This window comes from Acipenser ruthenus, chromosome 2 (genome assembly GCF_902713425.1).
Source record: "Acipenser ruthenus chromosome 2, fAciRut3.2 maternal haplotype, whole genome shotgun sequence".
Taxonomy (NCBI): domain Eukaryota; kingdom Metazoa; phylum Chordata; class Actinopteri; order Acipenseriformes; family Acipenseridae; genus Acipenser; species Acipenser ruthenus.
The window spans coordinates 82,691,169-82,713,465 of record NC_081190.1 but is presented as its reverse complement, the minus strand read 5'-3'; the positions used below and the strand labels follow the sequence as shown (position 1 = coordinate 82,713,465).

The 22,297-nt window shown below is 35.4% G+C and overlaps 1 protein-coding gene across 1 annotated transcript; it reads left to right on the top strand.

Annotated features, from left to right (window-relative positions):
• The first annotated feature begins 1,268 nt into the window (after positions 1 to 1,268).
• Positions 1,269 to 21,452, top strand: LOC117409651 (neuropeptide Y receptor type 1-like). The gene is made up of 3 exons (XM_034015964.3): positions 1,269 to 1,544; positions 14,921 to 15,750; positions 18,058 to 21,452. The coding sequence occupies exons 2-3, from the start codon at positions 15,049 to 15,051 to the stop codon at positions 18,472 to 18,474; spliced, it is 1,119 nt and encodes a 372-aa protein (XP_033871855.1). The 5' UTR covers positions 1,269 to 1,544; positions 14,921 to 15,048; the 3' UTR covers positions 18,475 to 21,452.
• The last annotated feature ends 845 nt before the right edge of the window (positions 21,453 to 22,297 follow it).

Below are 22,297 nucleotides of genomic sequence, written 5' to 3'. Positions count from 1 at the left end.
AAAGTAGCAAGAAACAAATGAGTTGCAGGTCGGAGTAGTTATATAACTGCTCTAGTATTTCTTACTAGTTTTAACCAATACTGCTTGTAGTTAATGATGAATAACACAAACCGTGGTTCAATATGACCTTGTCTGAACAATCCCACGTTCAGTCCCCTTAGGCCCATAGTGGCAGTCTAACAGATATGCTTGTCCCACTCATTGGTTTTATGCCAAATATGAAAGATGTGTTTGCCTCTAAAAATGCACCACCCATAACCACAATAGCTATTTAGACCATTAACTCTTTCTTTTTTTATTTGTTTATGTTTTTTAAGGAAAAATAAAGATTCCAAATGTTACACAACTGACAAAAAATGGTATTTATAAAGTGCATTCATATATAGTTTTTTAAATAGACTGGCAGAGTATACACTTTTAAATGCTTGGTGAATCTAGTCAAATATATCAAATGCTTACTTTCAATCTTGCCCAAGGCATCATCACTGGCACCCACACAGCAGTCACCTTGTCCCAGGAAATGAGCTGGCAGAAGCTTAGGCTATATAAATACCCAGATACATTACAGCATGACCTCTAGAAATTACCATCATCATTTAATGTAAATAATATAAATTATATTACAATTCAAAGACAACTACGTAAATACTGCAAAAGAAAACAGGGTTTACATCGAACCAACTGGCTCTATTGGTATTCCTATGGTACCTTCATTATGTTGTTTGTTAATCAGGCATTTTTATATACTGGTAATGACTTTAATATTAAACAAATGTTCTAAACAAAACAAAAAAATCCAATAAATATGAAACATCTAATTATGGAACCCATAGTATGCCTCTGTTAATCAGTTTTAAAACAAAACAAGGTTTCAAAAGGAATATGATTCTACTCCATGAATCCTATTAATATACATGTGTTACGTGTAAAAGCCTGTCCATCAGATTACCTAAAAATTAGCATTAGGACAGTCCCAACACAGCATGTATACTATTGCTTTTGTTAATCTTTTGGTGAGTTTGAGGGGTTCGGTTTAATAGAACATGCTTAGTTGCTTAGTAGATCTGTACGTCAGCCAGACTTCATCAATAACCTTCATTTTAGTTTTGAAAGACCTCAATGTCAAATAATGTAATTAGTTCTTCTTACTGAAGTTTTCCAGTAGATGGCGCTAACTTGCAAGCAAACTGCCATGTCTTTCAAAACAATTCTTAGTACAGTGGCTTATTTTTCAGTGAAGTGCCGCTCAGCCCTTTACAGGATACGAACCCATGATTGCATGTATGTCGAAATTACCAGGCAGCACTCCCAAACATTCTATTTATGAATACGATATGTTTGTAATCTGCATAAATTTTAGTGACTCGGTACATGTATAAGTTATAACCATGTGATGATCTTCAGGTGGAGTTGGAATTTAAGTGTACCGCCTCCTGTCGTTTTTAGCTGTGCTGTGGAAATATGACCAACTCTGTCATCAATTTATTTCTGCAATCATTGGACAAAGCTGTTCCCAGCGTGTGTAAAGCTGTCGAGCTGTACAGGTAGGTTTCATAGATTTTTTTAAAGATGTTTCTTGGCTACTTAGCTCCAAGTCAGTTTGTTTATAGAAACTTTTTTTATTTTCTTTGCCGACGTTTTCTTTACATTAAGATCATGGACATACGTTTGCAGGTGGTAAACTTATTGTAGTGATATGTGTTTGGTAAGAAGAGCAAGCTACTGAAAATATCATAGCACATGTCAGGAGATAAAGTAAGGTAAGGTTTATGGTTCCAACACATAATAATAATAATAATAATAATAATAATAATAATAATAATAATAATAATAATAATAATAATAATAATAATAATAATTGTAAGCAAATCCCTCGTTGTGATAATACTTTAATATAAAATAACTCAGCAGTGGGTACAGTTTTCCCTCTTTTAAAAAAAATAAACAACGTCTTTATGTTTCCAAAATCAAACAAAAAACTACTGTTGCTTCAAAGATTCACATGAGATTACTGGTACAATACAATAGCACCACAATTATTGAAGTTGACACTCCAACAATAAAACAAAAAAGCATATCTGTTTTACATTTTGGGAACGCTTTTGTTTTAAAAAGCAATATGTGTTCATTAAATTCAGGTTCTGATGACGGAACACCTTCCGTCATGATGTTCCGTTTTTTTTTTGCACTACAGTCTCTGCAATTAAAACCCAACTTGTAAGAAGGCTTTACTGAAAACGTTAACCACATCTGTTCAGATATATTAAACTAAATCTTTTGAAATAATGCCATACAATTGCTTAGATTTTACAGTTTAAAAGGGTCAAGGTACATTGTTTGGCGGTTTACAAGCACTTTATTAAATTATAGTGTGAATTCATCAAGTAGAAGCGTTATCGATGTACTTAAAATCTTACATACCCAGCACGAATTTGGAGATCTGCACTTCATTAACGCACTTAGTACAGTGCGAGGGCACAGAACCAGAGGGGCGTAAGTGACATTTTTGTCAAAATGGCACATTATATATCAAATTAAAGCTCTTGATGAGATTTATCTAGTGCCAAAAGGACCTAACTGCAATCACAAACTGCATTGAATAAAGTGAGAAAGCAATAAAGATACAACTGCAAAATCTAGGTACACTTAGTGCCAGGTAGGTAAACTCTAGCACACTTACGCCTTCCTGGCAGATGAGTCAAAATGGCAGAAAAAAGCTGTAAAATAAATATTTGTGGATATTTTACTCAGTTAAATTGAGGATTCAAGCAATGAATTCACTACAGAATAAGAACCAGACCATGTCAATTGTAGAACATCTTGTATATATTTTACAGTAGTATTTTTGAAGTATAATTTATGAAATATGACTGTATATGTGAACATTTATATTTTAAAGATACATATTGATTTATTAATTGTTATTAAATTGAAGAAAAACAAGTCTGGGATATAGTGAAGAAAACCACACTTTTATCTGCAATGGGTATTCATTCCAGTGTGTTATTATGGAAAATATAACTTTTAAGCAAAATATCTGGTGCTATTCTTACTTTTTGAAGTTTCAAATTCAAAAATATTTGAAATTCTTTAATTTTCTTAAAAATGATATTGATACTGTGCATGCACTGATAAATGGCAATTGAACACAAACAATCAAAATCTTATTTTTGCTCTCCTGTAAAATTATGAAAATGTCACTTTCACCACTCTGGTTCTAAGCCCTCGAATGATCTCATAAGCAAAGGGTTATTACATGTTTTTTTTTTTTTTAATGTAAATAATATAAATTATTTTACAATTCAAAGACAACTACGTAAATACTGCAAAAGAAAACAGGGTTTACATCGAACCAACTGGCTCTATTGGTCTTTCTATGGTACATTTATGAATGAATGTCAATTGGGAAGATATTAAGGATATTTTTTCACACTTGTTTTTACATACTGGTGGTAGTGGTATGCTATCACTGGTATTGTTATACAAGTTACGCATAGTAAAATCATAGGCAAATGTAATACAGCACGTGAAAGCATGGTAAAGCACAGGTCGTCATTATAAAGCACAAAGAGGTATGGTAAAGCAAATACAAAGCATGTTAAATGATGGTAAATGCATAAAACTGTATAACTATGGGGAAAGAATGGTACAACAGAAAAAAAATACTGTGCAAATTTACTGTTGTAAACTTCTATAGGGATCCATAATATTATGAATATTCAGGATTTTCCATGAATATGAAATGTAAGCATTGGGTTTGCATCCATTCAAGCCATTAAATTGTCAATTGGAATAGATGTATAATATCAGTAAGTTTGTATAACAATTTAACAAGTTCAGTCCTGTATTTTCTGTATTAGAGAGAGAAGAAAAACTGAACTGAACTTTATGTTAAATCTAGGGTATTACCACAACTATTCCAATTGTCAGAATAGTGTTTTTCTATTCTTTTTTCTTTCATAATGTATATATTAACAATAATACGCTTTTTTAAAATTGTCTTTGTTGATGAAGAGCCAAAACACACAGGAAATGAAGTAGGATATTCATTAGGAGGAGAGATATGAACGAGAGAAGCATTTCCTCAAGCTATATCACAATTTACATTTTTTTTAATATATATTCTTCACTTTTCTTTTTTTTTTTTCTAATTACCTCTGTGACCACGAGGGGATGTAGAGTGATTACATTAACATAATCATTTGACAAAATGTGAATTATGCAAAATAAGAAATTAGTCTCAGTGAGCCAGGGTAGCTGAGTGCTCTAACTTTCAGCTTACAGTTTCTCTGAAGGCATTGGTTTGAATCCCACTTCTGAGAAACATCGCTTTTTGGATAATTATTATTTTCTTTCAACTGGTTTTGAACTTACATAAAAACAGTAGTTAGGGTTGTCCAAATTATGAAATGTTTGTGTTCGTCTTTTTTACCTACTCGGTAGGAAAACAAGTTGAAACACTTGCATTTGGACCAGAGCAGCAATAGGATTAACATGTTTGATTTTAGATTACCAGAACAGAAGGCATTTAAGGTGTTGCCGCATGAAGCTGGATAGCAGAGTGCTCTGTGACATGCTGCGAATTACCCAGCCTGTCCTCTGTCAAGGCATAACAGAAAAATATCTACAAGCTTGCCTGTAATATCAATTAGAGAACATTTCAGTGTGTTGAATGAAGGCATCTGTAGACCCCTCTTAAACAGAAAATAAATACCTTCCTTAATACCTCTCTGCTACCAACTAATTTAAAGCAAAATTGATAAAAATTGATAACATAGATAAAATCTGTGATATAAATAAGATCGCTAATACCAGGCTGCTAGATATAATTGTACATAAAGTCATTTGTTCTGTCATAGACACATAAACTACTACATGCTTTGCATCTACCCTCACTTCACATTGCATGCTGTTCATTTACTGGAGCACAATCAGATAAGATCATGTTTTCTGTGTGTTTGTAATTGGCCTCTATGTGCAATTAATTGTACACCAATCATGTTTAAAGAAGAGAGAGGTTTTTCGAGTTGTGGGGGGTCCTAAGACACCACTGCTACAGTTTAAGGATTAACTTGTCTGATAACAAGTTGACCAAGTTCATTTGTTGACCCTTTGCAATCCGGCTATTATACTTTTGGAAGATATCCTTTAGCACATGTTATTGAAAGTCAGAATTGTGAACAGTGAGCTCAGATACAATCTTTTGTGGATTCGCTATTCCCAGGAGGGGATTTGTTTTTAGGATTATTTCTGAATGTTTTGCATTAGAATCTCTTCATTGTTATTTCAGCTTTTTACTCTGATAGCACATCTGTTTATAAGTGTGTTCTACAACACTTTATTAAGAGCATCGTGGAGAGACCAAAAAAATCCAGATTTATCTGTGCAATACTGTTTATTTTCATTCGGTGGCATTTAAAAGAAAAAAAAAAAGGAATTTTCAACCAAATGAAAAGAAAAACAATCTGGTTAACCAACCAGTTTGGGGATCAATAATTAAAAATAATAAATCATTAAACAAGTTACTGTGTACAGTACATATTATTTTAGCTGGATACCAACAATTGATTAACAAACATATATCAACTTGATTAAATCTGCCTGACTAAACACTGGCATTTGTTTGAATACAGCTGATAGAGTAAAATGTGTTACCTGTGCTTGATGAAAGGGGGCTTTATGTAAATGAAAGGCAGTTTGCTATGTAAACTATAAACATTTAAAGCAAACCTGGTAAATGGCAATGTTTGTTCTGGACTGTGGCCTCACCAACTATGGTTGTGAAATGTTTAATGGACTAAATTGATTAATAATAATAGAGAGCAGTTTGACTTGCCAAACGTTATATGTGTTCACTAGTGAATCCCAGCTCTTTTTGAACACCAGTAGGGTAGTACGTGACAAACCTTTTTCCAGTCCCAGTCACTTTTTCTGTATTTCAGGAATGTTCAGTGGGTATTATCCGTGTGATGTTGTGTTGTATTATTATTATTATTATTTATTTCTTAGCAGACGCCCTTATCCAGGGCGACTTACAATTGTTACAACATATCACATTATACATTATTTCACAGTATACAGATATCACATTATTTTTACATACAATTACCCATTTATACAGTTGGGTTTTTACTGGAGCAATCTAGGTAAAGTACCTTGCTCAAGGGTACAACAGCAGTGTCCCCACTGGGGATTGAACCCACAACCCTCCGGTCAAGAGTCCAGAGCCCTAACCACTACTCCACACTGCTGCCCTTGTTGTACTGTGTGTACTGAAAGGTAATTGCTACTTTCATTGATTTTCAACAGAGGGCAAATTGGTCATGTCACAAATGTACTATGGGCTGTGACGTGTGTATTTATATATACAGATAAGTACAATGTATAACATTCTGAGCCTTGCTTTGCTCAAGCTCTGCTTCTGTTGAGCAATGCAAAGTAGTTTGGAAAAGTTTGTTTCCTCCAGTCATTCTATCAGTAGATTAACATTAATTAAAGATAGATTCCTAAATGAGATCAGGTAAAAAAGAAATAATCATGCAGCAGCATCAAATGTGAAGAAGTATTCAACTCTGAACACCTGTTGTATGAATAGAGGATACACCATGTAGTTATTCTACGAATGAGTAGCTTACAACTATTCTTACAACATGAGTGAACTAACCACAGCACTCTATCAACGGTCATGGAGTGTTATTTTTATAGCATTTTATAGAATTTATTTCCTTATATCAAGTTCCCCATTATTTATCTAATGTACAAATGTTACTGTTTTCATAACAGTTAATTTTGTAATTACTGTTTGCAGTTTCACTTTATTAGAATTTTTGTGCTCTTAATTTTCATTATAATTTAAGAGCAACAGTAAGCTTGCATTTCTAGACACACACCATATTAAGCTAGCAGGCTAGCACAATTCTTGTGGGGTGGAGCACGGCAACAGTGTCCAGTGTTCAGAGCACAAGGAGACTAAGGAAACATTGGTAATAAGATGAATTACGTTTTATTTTATGTCACTTAAAAAGACACTCCCTGATGTTTTCAACATTTTTATAAACAGAAATTCACTAAAGAAACACGCATGCACATTAAATGTTAAATGTTTGATTTCCATCACTGTGCTTAATCAATAGACCCTTGTCTCCAATGAAGCGGGCCATTTTACAGATGCATGAATATTATATTACCTTCCATACCTTTTAAATGTTTAAACATAGGTGTTTAGCATTAGTCACTACTTAATGTTTCCAGCCATATATGTGCTGCATATCCATTTGTTCAGAGAATGCCCTGAATAGACCTGCTCTGACAGAATCACTTTTATGTTTATTTGCATAGCTCTAGGGAAACAGAATAACCTCAAAGGCTGCCTGAGCCAATCACATTCCAGTTAGAGCTGTCATTATCCTACAGGTAGGTCTTCGCTTTAAACAGCAACTTGAATTATAAGCAGCCTAAGCAATCAAAAATATAACCTATTATTATTGCGCTCTTTAGAAATTCAGTCAGATGGACAGTTCTCAATAGATGCAAGTTTACATATAAAACAAACAAAAAAAAAATACTCTGAATGTACGTGCACACTAATAAACAAAAGGTCAGGTGAAATACTCATTTTGCCGAAATGTGTACATTTATTCACAGATTGACGATGTACAGGATAACGTGCATAAGTCCTCAGTGGAAAACAAACATATGGCAGATGTTACAGTTGCTCATGTGCTTTTCTTAAAAACAACAACAAAAAACCAAAAAAATAATTGTTAGGTTTATTATCTTGCTCTGCAGCTGTGACAGAGCCTTTGGCTTGGGACACATAACTGTTGCCGCAGTCAATAATACAGACATTAATGCTTAAACTTCAGAATTGCATCCACCAATCAGAAAGCTCCATTATGTCATCTACTAGACAGTAATGCCTTCTTATTGATTTCGCATTAAAATGATAAAATAAGGTCTGGAAAACTAAACAATGTACTGCAAATTGATAAGGGCAGTCTGGATTCTATTAACAAAAGTTGTTGGCCTGCAACCAAAGCTGTGAAAACACAGTATGAATTATTTGGGTTGAGTGCACCTTTTTATTCCAGACTGATGTAAAGCAAATCATTGAATTAATAAGAACACGCATTCATTGATCAGGTTGTTTGTTTTTTTTTGTAACAGTTTAGAAATGATTGGGAAAAGAGATATAAATCAGTAGATTTCAAGTGCAGACCTGGCACCATTTTTGAATAATGAATACACTGGCTGATCTCCAATCCCTGGGGAACATGCCAGATGTAAATTATACATTTAAAAAGACAGAGCTTGTATATGGTTTGAAAAAATGAAAGTAGGGGACTGCGAGATACAGTAATGAAAGCTGGAGGGCATTGTAAATTGATGTGATTTGTAAGGAATCATCTTTAATAGTATGCTTTATACCATCTTCATGTTATGAATGTTTAACTTCTTACCTGTTTAATATTTTAATAGGTGCTTTGAATAATTCTCTATTGCTTTTTCAACCACAGGACTACTTCTGAAAGGTGAATTTCCAAAGAGAGGTGGTTTCAGAAATGTGCAACTGTAATTTCTGCCCCCTCTGTAACTATAACAACTGTGGTTGTAAATCTCTCTACAACATCACAGTTTAAGAAGGGATGAAAATTACATCTGCCCACTCATTATGACCACTTCAGATATTTAGCTTTTAGAAGTAGACCCAGTGTTTGCAAGTAAAGGTTGCTGGGATAGTTAGTAAGCATGGTAAATAACTATCGAAGCAGAAACATCATTAAACTAAAACAAAAAATGCAATGTTATGAAAATGCACTGTAGATGGTATACAATATCTCTTTAAGTGGATAACATAAACAAAATGCAGTCATTGTTTAATTTTCAAACATATGTTATATCCATTCTTGTAACGTTTAACAAAGACTAAAGGTTGGTATATATTTGGAATGGTTAGATGCTGTTTAACAGTAGATTGTGCATGTCTATCAAATGACTTTATTATATAGTGTGCTCATCTGTCCTTTGTTGAAATAACAGTTTTAGATTGTAAAAATATGACGTTCCTTCCCTTTTAGCCAGCTCTAATTGGTAATTCACACAGTTTTTATCTTTTTAGAATGATGTGCCATTTTCAGGTCGATTTCACTGCAAGCTGTTTCTCAGAACAAATAATTCTCCAAGACTGAAATAGATTTTTTTTTAACCAGTTTATTGTTACTTTATAGGTCTCATAGTAAAGGTCTCATAGTAAGAGTCAGTGTTTGAACATAACATTTGGTTCCAAAAAGACTAAAGGAAATATTGTTTCCAATTACAAACCTACAGTACAATTTGCACTCGAAAAGAAAAACAGAAAACATGGGAGATTATACAGAGTGCATTTTATAATGTCGGTCACTTGTAGTATTTTAAAATCTAGTGTCGGTAAAGGTGGCGGAGGAGTAAATATTGGATGATGCTGAAAGATATTTATAAAGCTAAAGTTTATACTTGAAATTTATAGAGCTGAAGAACTGATACTGTTTGAGTTTACAAACTTGAATGACGAGTCATGGTAGGACTGCAAAGATATGACAGGGCTTGAATTTCATTTTTGTGTGCGGAGGGATTTCCCCCCTATGCTGCAGCCAATGGGAGCGATTCCAAAATGTTTGGGGGGAATGGCAAAAAATGAAGGCACGTTTGCATATAAAAAAACTATATATATATTTTACTGCATCATTCACACTGGTGTTGCTTTAAAATAAGCTGCTTTCAGGAGACCTAACAGCTGTTCATCACTGTGAGACAGAGCACTCTCCATTGCTTTTGCCATTGCCTGACGTGAAGTTTTTGCATGCAGCGGAAAAAGATGCTTTTCTTTTTAATCAGCGTTCCATTTCTTTTTTTTAACTCTTTACACTCAGCCCTATTTCCGCCTGTTTTTTTTCATTTATGTATGTTTAACTACTGGATAGTTTGTACTGCATTCATGTAACATATCAAATGAAAGGCCACAAAATTTCCTTTCATATTATGTAAGTTGCAACAGGATCAGGCATACTATATGTGGTAAAAAAAACAAAAAACGTTTTTCATATTTGGTCACTGCTATATATATTGTAATCATAGATGGCAAAAAAAAAAAAACACTACACCAGCTTCTGAGCTTTCCAATGATACCGCCCCTTTCAGTCTAGCTGCTACTATGACGGAGCAGTAGACACAAAACGAATCCTAATCTGTGAACTCACATGATGAGAGGCTTAACTTCAGGCAGTCGTAGTTCCGGCTAGGAGTACCGCATACACACACTGAATATGTCTTTGGAAAGCCCCGAGTCTGTACTTTTAAACAAGCCAAGGTGGCTTTTACGGTGCCTGAGTAATATATGCAGAACCTTCGGTGCTCTGGCGCCCCAAAATGAATGGGCTGAGTTTTAAGAGTTAAAGCTAAAGTCACCGCTTGCAAAACACCTAGATAGACTTAATATCGTATTTTTTTTTCAAAACTGTTTACTTACTGCAGTGTACTGAGTTTCTATAATGCTTAAAGATAGTGGCCGAGAATCACGTACGAGAGAATAAAGTCTTGCTGCACTTAAAATATCCAGCATTACTTTTATTTATTTATTTTAACCAGAACTACTCAGAATGCGGCTCATAGTCACTGAAGTCACTTTCGTCACTGACATCCACTTTAGAGATTGTTGTAGCATTTCAGGCATTCTAAACTGGGTGGAAAAAAACAGTAGCTTGGCGTCTTAAAATATCTCTGCAGGATTTTCCCGCACTGAAAGTTGCACATATGCAGGAGCAACTTGACTTAGTTACTTAACGCGGTAAAACATATTATATTTACGTAATGATGTAACACACATGACAGTTAATAGTCATAAGTGATTTGAGAGTTATTTATATTTCATTTAAATTTGGGAGCTACAGTACTAGAGATTGCTTATGCTCAGGTCTCACTGTGCTGGTTTTGATGATAAAGGATAACTTAATACCTTGGTTCAAGACCAGTTATGAAGCATGTCCAGGATTGCTGGATCTTGTTGAGGAGGTGGTAAAAGGAAGACAATTTTCAAGTGTTGAGTATTTAAAACTGATCTGCTAGAAGAGTAGAAAGACATCCCCCCCCCCCCCCAAAAAAAATGTTAGGGCCATGTTGTCTAGAAGCTCTGACAAATCACATCTATTTTATTAAAGCTAAACCGACTGGGGGCTCCCTATAGCCTGGACATCACTGGTTTGAGTCCAAGCTAGTCCATTGCCAACCGTGGATGGGAGCTCCCAGGGGGCGGCGCACAATTGGCCAAGCTCGGCTAACCATGCACCAGTGACCCCTGTGGTCTGGCCGGGCGCCTGCGGGCTTGCCTGTAAGCTGCCCAGAGCTGTATTGTCCTCCAATGCTGTAACTCTGAGGTGGCTGTATGGTGAGCCTGCAGTTTGTAAAGAAGCGGGCGGCTAACGACACACGCTTCGGAGTACAGTGTGTGTTCGTCTTCGCCCCTCCCGAGTCAGCGAAGGGATGGTAGCGGTGAGATGAGCCTAAAAATAATTGGACATTCTAAATTGGGAGAAAATAATAAAAATAATTGGCGACGACTAAATAAAAAAAATTTAAAAAAAGATAAAATGACTGACAGTATTTACTGTATGATCAATACTTTTCTTTACAAATTGTATTATTGTACATTTTTTTGGACCATAAACAATACTTTTACTGTGTTAGTACAGTTTTTCTCAGAAGAATGGGTCTTCTCAACTGAATTACACAATGATCTAGTGAACATATGAAAGATTTACAGATTGTAGCAGAAAAAAGTGGCATTTGTGAGCCCAGGCATGCGATGAAGGTCGTTGTTATTTATACCTTCCTTGGGGATAATTGACTGTGGAAATTCATTAGCAGCTTGCTCCAAGAAAAGCACTTTTAGCTCATTCCTGAACTGCACTGTATTTCATTTGCCTTACCAGATCCCCTGTTCCTTTTAATTGCACACCAACAAAGACAGAAAAGATCATTTTATAACAAAGTCCATTGCATTTGCATGCAGAAATCAATCTCCTGATTTTGGGTAAGCAAGTATGACAAGGTGGAGGCCCTGCACATTAAAATATATGGGTTTCTGTGGCTGGCAGGCATCTTGGCTCAAGAATAGGGGAATAGCCTGGAGCCAAGATGGTCACCCTTTGCACAGCCACGTGATTTTAAATGAGATCATTGGTTTGGTGTGGTGCCTTTCTGGGGAGGTTGATTGTCTGAGTGATCAGCCCAAGAAGGCTAGTGATGCAGTTCTTGGTTGGCTGTCAATTAACCAATTGGAAAGGCACCACACCATTTATGAAGAACAAAGACATGTTTGTTGAGGTCGGGAGAGATAGAGCTAGTTTAGGAGAAGGGCTGAGAGCAGCAGGTTGTGCTTTCTGTCCTGCATCGAGATAGCCGTAGCTTGGGTGCTGTTTTGTTTTGTATTTGTATTTTTGTTTAAACCTTTTGTTTGTTGTAAATAAAAGTGCACCAAAGCACTGAATTGCAGTCTTCCATGTCTGGTTTTGCTATTTCTGCCACTGGCCAGCCTTGACCACACACCACTACACCATATCAAACTTGACAGAGCTGGTGAAGATTTTGATTGCAACTTTCAACGCACAAGCTAGAAGTGGGGAGTTACCACAGGTTTTTTTTTTTTTTATGGGAAAAACATTCACATAAATATTTCAAAACTACTGTATGAGAACAAGAACATCCTATATGCTTTAAGTATCTATGAATAGTGTGAAATACAGCACGTTTCTGATGATTTTATAATGAGATAAGGATAATCTATAGATCTCTGATTCATGATAATATGTTATTGACTGCCTGATAGTATATTTTCTATGGATTTTTGTTAAATGTATATTACATAAGTAATTTCTGTTGAACATTTGATTATGATTGCCCTAGCTCAGTGGTTCCCAACCTGTAGTCCACGGACTGTCCGTGAGTAAACTCCAGGTGGTCCGCAAATAACTACCAAAATTTGGTTCCGCCATTCTTGCAAAAAACAATTTCTACACAATCACACATTGTGTTATTACTAAGCAACACAACAAGAAGCTTTAACCACATGATATATAATTATAAGATATGTATGTAGTCTGCATTTTTCACCTGTTTTCTTTCATTACAGCTGGTTTATAAATTAATATATATTACAGCTCCCTTTGATGCAATACCAAGCATCGCCTTCAGATCTGCCATTAACTGTAACAGCTTTTTTTATGTGAAACAAATACTAGCTAAATAAATTACACATTATGAAGGCACGTTTGTCTTTATCCCAGCATTATTTAAAAAAAAAAAAATATCCATCTAGCATTCACGTAAATGCACATCTTTCTATTCTGTGCTCATTGTTCGCTGTTCAGGGGAAAAAAAAAACATAATGTGGCTGTCCCAGCCTTTTCGCTCCACATAAAAATAGCGCAATGCATTGAATATTCCTAACTTGATTGGAATGACTAAACTAAAAAAACATTAAAACCACAGTTTGGGTACTTTTCATTTTCAACAATATAAAACATGTGCTAAAGTGTTACCAGGGATATAGGAATATACCTAGTATTTCCATACGTTTTTGGAGAGGTTAGGTGCATATAGTAACATAAGTTAATGTGGCTATATTTTTAGCTTGACTTGTGAACTGTACCGTAGTGTGAATGACCGATTTCAGCTCCATGTTACTCCATGTTATTATATGGGTTTATTCAGTCATCTCACAAGACAATAAGCCAAAAGGAAATTCTGTTAACACTACTTCTGGAAATAATGTGTACAGTCTGTTCTTGACACTGTTATATTTAACCAAAATGCCAGGCGCGGCTGGTGTATAAGGGGCATTGGAGCACCGCCCCACCAGTATGAATTCAATAATAATTCGCTATTTTGTCGCTGGCCGCTAGTAACATCATTACGGAAATCATTATGGCAATTACATTGCCTACTGCTACCACCGCAAATGAACATGAGCATGTGCAGTAAGGATCTTGGGTGGTTTCTCTGCTGCCCCTGTGGCACATGTGCAGCAGTGATTTCTGTGTTGAATGGCAATGCTTGCGTGTGTTCAGTGCTCTATGGGGCAATTCCCGCTGCTGCCCCTGTGGCACATGTGCAGCAGTGATTTCTGAGCTCTGTGTTGAATGGCAATGCTTGTGTTTAATTTACACATCACAGCCCACGAGAAGTGGTAAGTAACATGCTGTACACTCTCCAATCATTTTTTTTTTCAAATTGCTTCCCACCCACCTCTTCTTTGTGTTCCAGTGTTTTTTATATGTACATCGAGCGAAGTTGGTGACTCAGTGAGTGCAATAAGTTGTGTTAGAAATGGATAGATTAATTTGCTACACAAGGTAACGGTTGCGGGGACCAGCATGTATTTACATTTACTGGGTCAGAGGATGACCCAAGCCCCAGTGCATAAATTGTCAGGTTTCATCAAACAAAACTCTTAAACCTGCAAAACTGAGATGCAATTTACCTACAAAGCATTCATAATGTGAAAAAAAAGAAACAGGAACTTTGCCATCAGCAACTTTCAATGCGCAAAATGACAACGTTCCTTGCCGACCTGGTAGTGAAGATTCAAGCCCAGGAATCTCATTAAGTTAGGTATGTTATATAAATACTTTACTTTCTACATACGTACTTATACATATACACATAAAAAGTAGTTTCAAAATGCTGTTGTGAAAAAATATGTGGCAAGTGGGCCGTGTTAAAAATCCAAACACCAAGATGGTACCTACATTGAAAAAGGGTGGGAACCACTGTCCTAACTAATTATGTTTTATAGTATCTTTGTAATGAAAAAGAAAGCTCCAATAGCTTGGTCTCTGTGCCATGAACAAGGACACATTTTAAAATGATCTTTTTTTTTTTCTTTCAGATTGCTTTGCTTTCACAGGACACGTACAATACTAGACAACTGCCATACACAATAATTTCAATCACACAATGGAAAGATGTGGATGACCAAAAGTAGCTTTATATAAAAAGAATAAGAGGCATTTGAAAATGGATGACGCACCTTTCTTTAATGAAGGGAACTGCTCAGGTTCCATGAACTGCTCTGAAAAGAACTCTTCATTACTGGTCTTTGGTGAGGTATGCCAGGCTCATCTTGTCATGTTCTTCATCATGGCTATCGCATATGGTGCAGTTGCTCTTCTTGCAGTCATTGGAAACATTGCCCTGATTCTCATTATTATGAAGCAGAAAGAGATGCACAATGTCACAAACATACTCATTGCCAACCTCTCGGTCTCTGACTTGCTTATGTCTGTCATGTGCCTCCCCTTTACGCTTGTGTATACCTTCATGGACCACTGGGTTTTTGGAGAAGTCATGTGCAAGTTGAACAACATGGTGCAGTGTGTTTCCGTCTCAGTTTCCATCCTTTCACTGGTCCTAATAGCGGTCGAACGACACCAACTCATCATCAACCCTCGAGGCTGGAGACCAAACAATATGCATGCCTATATTGGGATTGCCATCACCTGGGTCATGGCCATCTGTATATCACTGCCTTTAATGCTTTTCAACATTGTGACAGATGACCCTCTGAAGTTGTTACCACACTTTCAGGAACAGTATAATGGCAAGGTTGTATGCATTAGCAATTGGCCTTCCGAAACGTTCAAGCTGACCTACACAACCTGTCTGCTAATGATACAGTATATAGGACCTCTTGGCTTCATATTCATGTGCTACCTAAAGGTAAGGTTTTTATGTTATGTTACATTTAATTCTAGAATTGTAATAAGAAAAAAAGTTATATTTCATGTAACTTGTCATTATATATACAGTGTCCTTTGGAAGGTTTTTACAGTTGAGTTTGTTCTTTAATATGGATTTTTATAGGGGCCCGCATGTTAGATTGATTATAAATAGCCCAGCGTCCTCTTCACCTTCATAAATTCAAAAACTGTCATGCGTCAACCCTATAAAAAATGTGTTTAGGACAGTGCCTTAACCCTATAAACGTACATTCCAGTCAGATTTGTAAAGCAGCATTAAATCATAGCTGCCTTAGTTGTTTCAGGTTAACATTTTCTGGCAGTCCTCTCTGACCCATGTCAATACTGTAAAACATTTTAAGAAAATATTTCAACGCACAACAAACAAATAGCAGAGACTATGGCTAATGAGAGCCTTGCAGAATATGTGTTTACGGGACAGTCATACTAAACCATTTTGTCATATTTACAGTATATAAAATATTTTGTGCTTTCCTGCGACAAACACTGTTTAAAGTATTTGTTTTGATGTGCTACATATCCACTGGAGGTATTTTAAAACATTATAGAAATGGATTATAGTATTATGTTAATACTTCTGTCATAAACAAAATCCTTATGAATGGTAGGCTTTTCCTACTAATGAATTTGTTACCTGGGTGACACTGTTTCAGATTGTTGACTGGCAGCTGTCCACTGTGTCCCCTGCTGTGGTTTGGACTTACCCCCCTGCAAAGAAAACAATAATTCACTGCACGGTGGTCCATTCAATTGAATAATATGTAAGGAATGTGTTTGGCAACATTCTCCAGTTGATTAATGAGCTAGAACATGTGAATACACATATCAAAAGAATTACAATTATGTTGTAATATGTAGCAAAAAATAAATACAGCTGGAGACAGCAACAGTAATTCATCAGTTTGTTCTAAGCACATTGTTCTATGGTACCATACTACTGTAAAATACATTTTAACACACTATGGATGGATGCTACTTGGTTGTTAACATTAGAAATTGAAAACTAAACGTGTACAGTACAAGGTGCAATAACCAAGGATCTAAAGTAAAATATCAAGTGAAACTATTTTTTTTCCTGTCACAACACTAATACTTGTAGTCACTTTCGGTATTATAGGTAATAGTACCCCACCTGGTCCTAATTATAGCATTGTGTTAGTAGAAATAGGCTTCTATTGTATTAAAGCAATGTCTGTAAAAGAAAAAGACTGTCATCAAAACAGTAATGGACTTGTGAGCATGTTATTTTGTTTTTTAAAGCATTTTTAGGCACAAAGCAATTTTGGCTGCCAGGGATCTGGGACGTTTCCACCAAAATGTTTCATCGTGGATTTTGATTGTGAAACTCTGCTGGCATGACTGTGCTACTGTTTCCATCATGACTGACATTGTGATGAATTTTTCCTTTAATTAAATATTTATTTGAGTAATCAGTGTTTTCTTTGGTATATGTGAAATAAAAAGGTACACAAAATACCAGATGGAGTCCAGTGGGTACACATGGGTAGCAGTCCTAACTAATGCCGAATTGGTTTGACCTATATCACAATAATTAATAAGTCATTCTATAGAGACCTGTTAAATACCAGCAGACAACTGATAGCCATTATGTCAGTGAACACATTGCTGGTAGTAATCAAGGTCATTGTTAATTATTAATAATTTGTTTATCTGTCCTTCTCCAGACAATTCAAATCTGCTAGCATATGTTCCCGAACTTGTCCACTCACTAAGAGCTTGTCAGTTGCCCAGTTTTAAAAAATCAATACCACTCAACATAAATTTGAAACAGATTTGAAAACTAAAAGGTATGGCATGATAAATGGATAAATATAACCCCCCCCCCCAGTTTACAGACAGTTCTAAAAGTAAATAGACACTAAATCAGTAAATAAGTCAGAGTGTGTTTGGCTACCATACCAACTACTTGATAGAATTTTTTGAAAATATGTGTGCTTATTTATTACTTTTTTACTCAAGCATTATACATTTAATGCAGATTTTATAACAGACATAATACTACTATTATTGTTAGTAAATGAAGAAGAACAAGAACAAGCAGAATTTAATTCTTACTGTTATTAACCACCAAATATCAAATGACATAATATGTTTTAAACTATATTTTGCCAAAAGTGCAAAACTACTTGTGCAACATTCAAATAGCAGAATGGTCAAACGGACAATATAGTGTTAATAATATTAACAGGTTTTCATTTTTCTTCAGGGTTTCATGATGAATAAATGCATATTTTCTTTCTTTCAGATTTATATTCGCCTTAAAAGAAGAAATGACATGATGGACAAGATGAGGGAGAATAAGTGCAGGTCCACAGAGACCAAAAGAATCAACGTCATGTTGATTTCCATAGTGGTGGCATTTGCAGTGTGTTGGCTTCCTCTCAACATCTTTAATGCTGTGGCAGACTGGAATCATGAAATCATAATGAACTGCAGCCACAACCCAGTCTTTCTGCTTTGTCTTTTGACAGCAATGATCTCCACCTGTATAAATCCCATCTTTTACGGTTTCCTCAATAGGAACTTTCAGCGGGATTTGCATGCAGTTCTCCACTTCTGCAAGTGCTCCTCTAAGGAAGAGGATTATGAGACAATAGCCATGTCAACCGTCCACACAGATGTATCCAAGACCTCTCTGAGACTGGGCAGTCCAGAAGCGTAAACAATAAACACAAACACCAACTGTATTTTTGAATGTCTCCTACATGTAAGCAAGGAATAGAACATGAGCTGAAAGGTTTTCTTTTGTTTTTTAAAGAGAGGTGATCTTTACATCAAAAAATTTATTTGAATGTGTCATGTTTAATAAGAGCTTTTGTAAATGTTGATTTTGGTCCTACCTTCTCTACTATACTCATTCTCAAGCAGAGCAAAGCTTATCCAGGAACCTACCTAATTATTAGACAAAGTCTGTGGAATGCATACGCTGAGTTACAAATATAGGAATGCTTGCCTTTCACCTCTGTAAAGTGGTTTAGTTCAAAGTGACATATGTATATATTTGATTTCAATTTAGCCCTCAGAAAAAAAAAAATCGAGGGAGAGAGGTACAGTTCAGCCTGCAGTATTTGGGTCACAAATGTTAAAACTGAATAAACAGAGATAAAATCTGAGTAAGTTTGCCTGGTTGCTTTTTGTACATTTACCACTTAATCTTATGATTTACCAAAGCGTATTGTTAAATGCAGGTATATCATCGAAGAGTGTATTTATTCCTGAATATAAATTGTCGATTAACAAAATAATCATTAATGTCAAAGAATATATTTATTTCTGCACACACATTTTCCATTAACAAAATAATCAGTAATGAACTTACAATAATGCACAATTGAGCAATTCAACACGGTATTGAACAATATTGTGATCCACTTATGTAGAACAACTAACATTCTGTTAGATTTGTGTATAAAACAAATCACAATGGTGATTAATCATATTGTACTCCAAATACATAGTAGTTCTGTTAAGTGCAAATTAAGTCATTTAGGACCTTGGTTTTTACAACAGAAAATCACACTTTGGTTATGACACAAAATGTGACAAATACAGGCACTAAATAGATATATACTTACTGCAGCATGGTAGACTCTTGTGGCACTTGGAGTTCCACAGGACTCCTGAAGCCTTACAATGCGCGAAAGTGAGACATTCAGTCATTAGCCAAAGTCACATGGTTATTCTTGAGATTTACCGGTAAATGTCCAAAATAAAACGTTATCATATTTATTTCAGACATTTACCATTTTGCTTGGTAAATGTCAATATTTACCATGAAATCTTAAAATTTGCCAATATTCTGACTTTTACTGTAACATACATTCATTGCAGTAGACCTTTTCTTTCTTGTTAGCGATTGGATTTTTTCCCAATTGTATTTAAAAAAGGAGTCCCCCAAACAAAAAAGTGTGAGAACCTCTGCTATAAATTACTTCTTGTTTTGACGGTTTTGATGAGTTCAAGATAACAGATGTAACGTTATTTAATCAGTCCATTTCCTGCCAGACGTTCCTGGACTGATTAAATTAGCCAATTATTTTACTGACTGATAAACTCAATTATTAACTAATGGAGATGTAACATATTGGATGTGTTATAGTAGACTTGTTAACCCTCACATTTAATCAGAGCATGCTGGGGAATGGTAAGGGTAAAGTACACAGTCTTTACAGTTCCAAGTAATATTTTTTTTTCCATAATTGTGCTTAATGAGAAATGAGCCATATGCCACAATAACTCTCTGTATGGTCTTATTTACTGAAAGAAAACAAATGTATAGACTGACAGTAGTATGGTACATTCCTATTGTGTTTATGTAAATAAATATATTAGCTGTAGGTAGAGCAACACAACATATACCTTAAGGCAAGTAATAATGTAGTTTACTGTAATTGTGTTAATTAAACAGCACTGAAGTAAAAATAACAAACATTTTTCACAGTGCCACAATGTATGTAGGAAATAATGGTAAAAGCTATGAATATTACCATAGCTGTGTACATTTCTTAGATGGGAAATACATGTTTAAATGAAAAGTAATATTAAGAATGTGTGTATATGCATATTCCTGTATTCCTGTTTATTTCATTTTTTTACAATACACTCACATCTACTTCTGTGGTTTGCTTCTTGATAGCCTGGAGCAGCCTGTGCTGACGTCAGCATTCCCGGGTGTGCCTGACTAAAGGCTGGCTGAGATAACAGGCAGGCTTTATGCAGCACAGTATTTAAAGTCACCATAATTCCTATCCCACTCTAAGCTAAACCCAAGAAACCTTGAGAAAACATCAGTAAAACCACAGTAATGTGCTTTTGAATAACATACTCATTTAAAATGTCAACCAATCAGTATTTTATTTTTAAACAAATCCCTATTATACAAAAAGACTGCAGCAGCAAGAAGGGAGTTTATTGCAAAATAATCTGTAATGTGAAATTGTGGATGCTATTTTAATGATTCAAATGACAGCTGATCCTAAAATATGTTACCCTGCTATATCTCAGACATTTTCCACTGTATTTTTTGATGTATTTAGTGCTGTTAATAAAAGGGATCAATACAATAATTCACACTTAAGGGAAACACCAGCTGGATTCATACAGGAAAAAGGACAATGGTATAAAGATCCCTTTACTGTTTAGATCAATAAAATAGACCTCTTTATTTTGCTGAAAGCATAAATGTCCCAGTCCAGTTTTATTGTGCCATGTGTTGTAACAGAGTGCATTGTACATATTGTGTATTCCTTTTGATTGTTAATTTATGTTTACAACTATTTATATGTTCCTGCCCCTGTATAATCTACTGTAACATGGCTAATTTTAATGCTCCATATTTTTATTTTTAAATGATTTTTAAACCTTCTAACGTGCTTATACCAGTTAATCTAACTGACCTTTAGATTGTACTGTGTGCATACATTAAACAGATTTTATGCCATATGTAAAAAAAAACATCTTAAAAGTGGTGGTAGTTTATGTGTTACAATAGCAAAGTGAGTGACTGAAAAGAACATTTCCAAAGAGCCTCATTCTTAGAAGAAAAACCCCATGTATATATTTTAGTGTTGCTAAAAGATTAAATGTCCTATGATATAAAGTACAAGTGTACAAAAACATATTGTGCCTTTGTATTACAAAATAAACAATTCAATAATACATGTGTGGGTGTTTATTATACAGTATAGTGCTTTCTCTCTATATTATAGAGCAGGAGAACTGCTTCATTTAGTGATATAATTATTTGATACATTATATCCGTAATTAAGGAGATGTCACCATTGAAAACAAATGCAAGGAATTGCCAGAGGTGGGTTTTGAACACACACCAATGAACCTAGTGCTGTGATGGTCATGTAAAGCTGTAGCGCACCATATCCTCCGTGACATCAAATTTTAACATTCTGCCATGAATACTTTTTATACCACACGTTACTGAACAACCCTGCTCTAATGACTTTTAACATTAGGGCAGGTTCTCAAAGCTCTAAATCCTCATTAGAACATACATTCTTTTCAGAAAAAAAAAAAAAAACATGAGACCAGAAATTTAAGATATAAGTAGTTTCATATTAATTTTAGAATCAGTGTATAGCTATGAGATAACTGTATAATGGGATTTCCTGTTTTTGAGTGAGAGGTGTAAAATAATGGATATCTCATGATGGCATATGTGGGTCGTCACTGAATAATACTGAGACACAGAGCACTGAGTGTTGACATGCCACACAGGCATGCAGATTTAATTGCAACATAGTTCTGGGCTCCCGGAGTCCCTGCATCCTCACGGAGACTCCGACAGGGTCCTCCCTGTCACATACCCTCCCCCTCAGAATGGCACCACTGGTCCATTCGATACCTTCGGCTGGTTCCTCTTCTGTTTAGGGTTGGGTCCTCGTTGTCTAGAAACAGCGACAGGGGAACCAACCGGCGTGGACAGGGTGACCAGAGCGCAAGCTGCTTCGAACTGCGAATCCTGGCAGCCA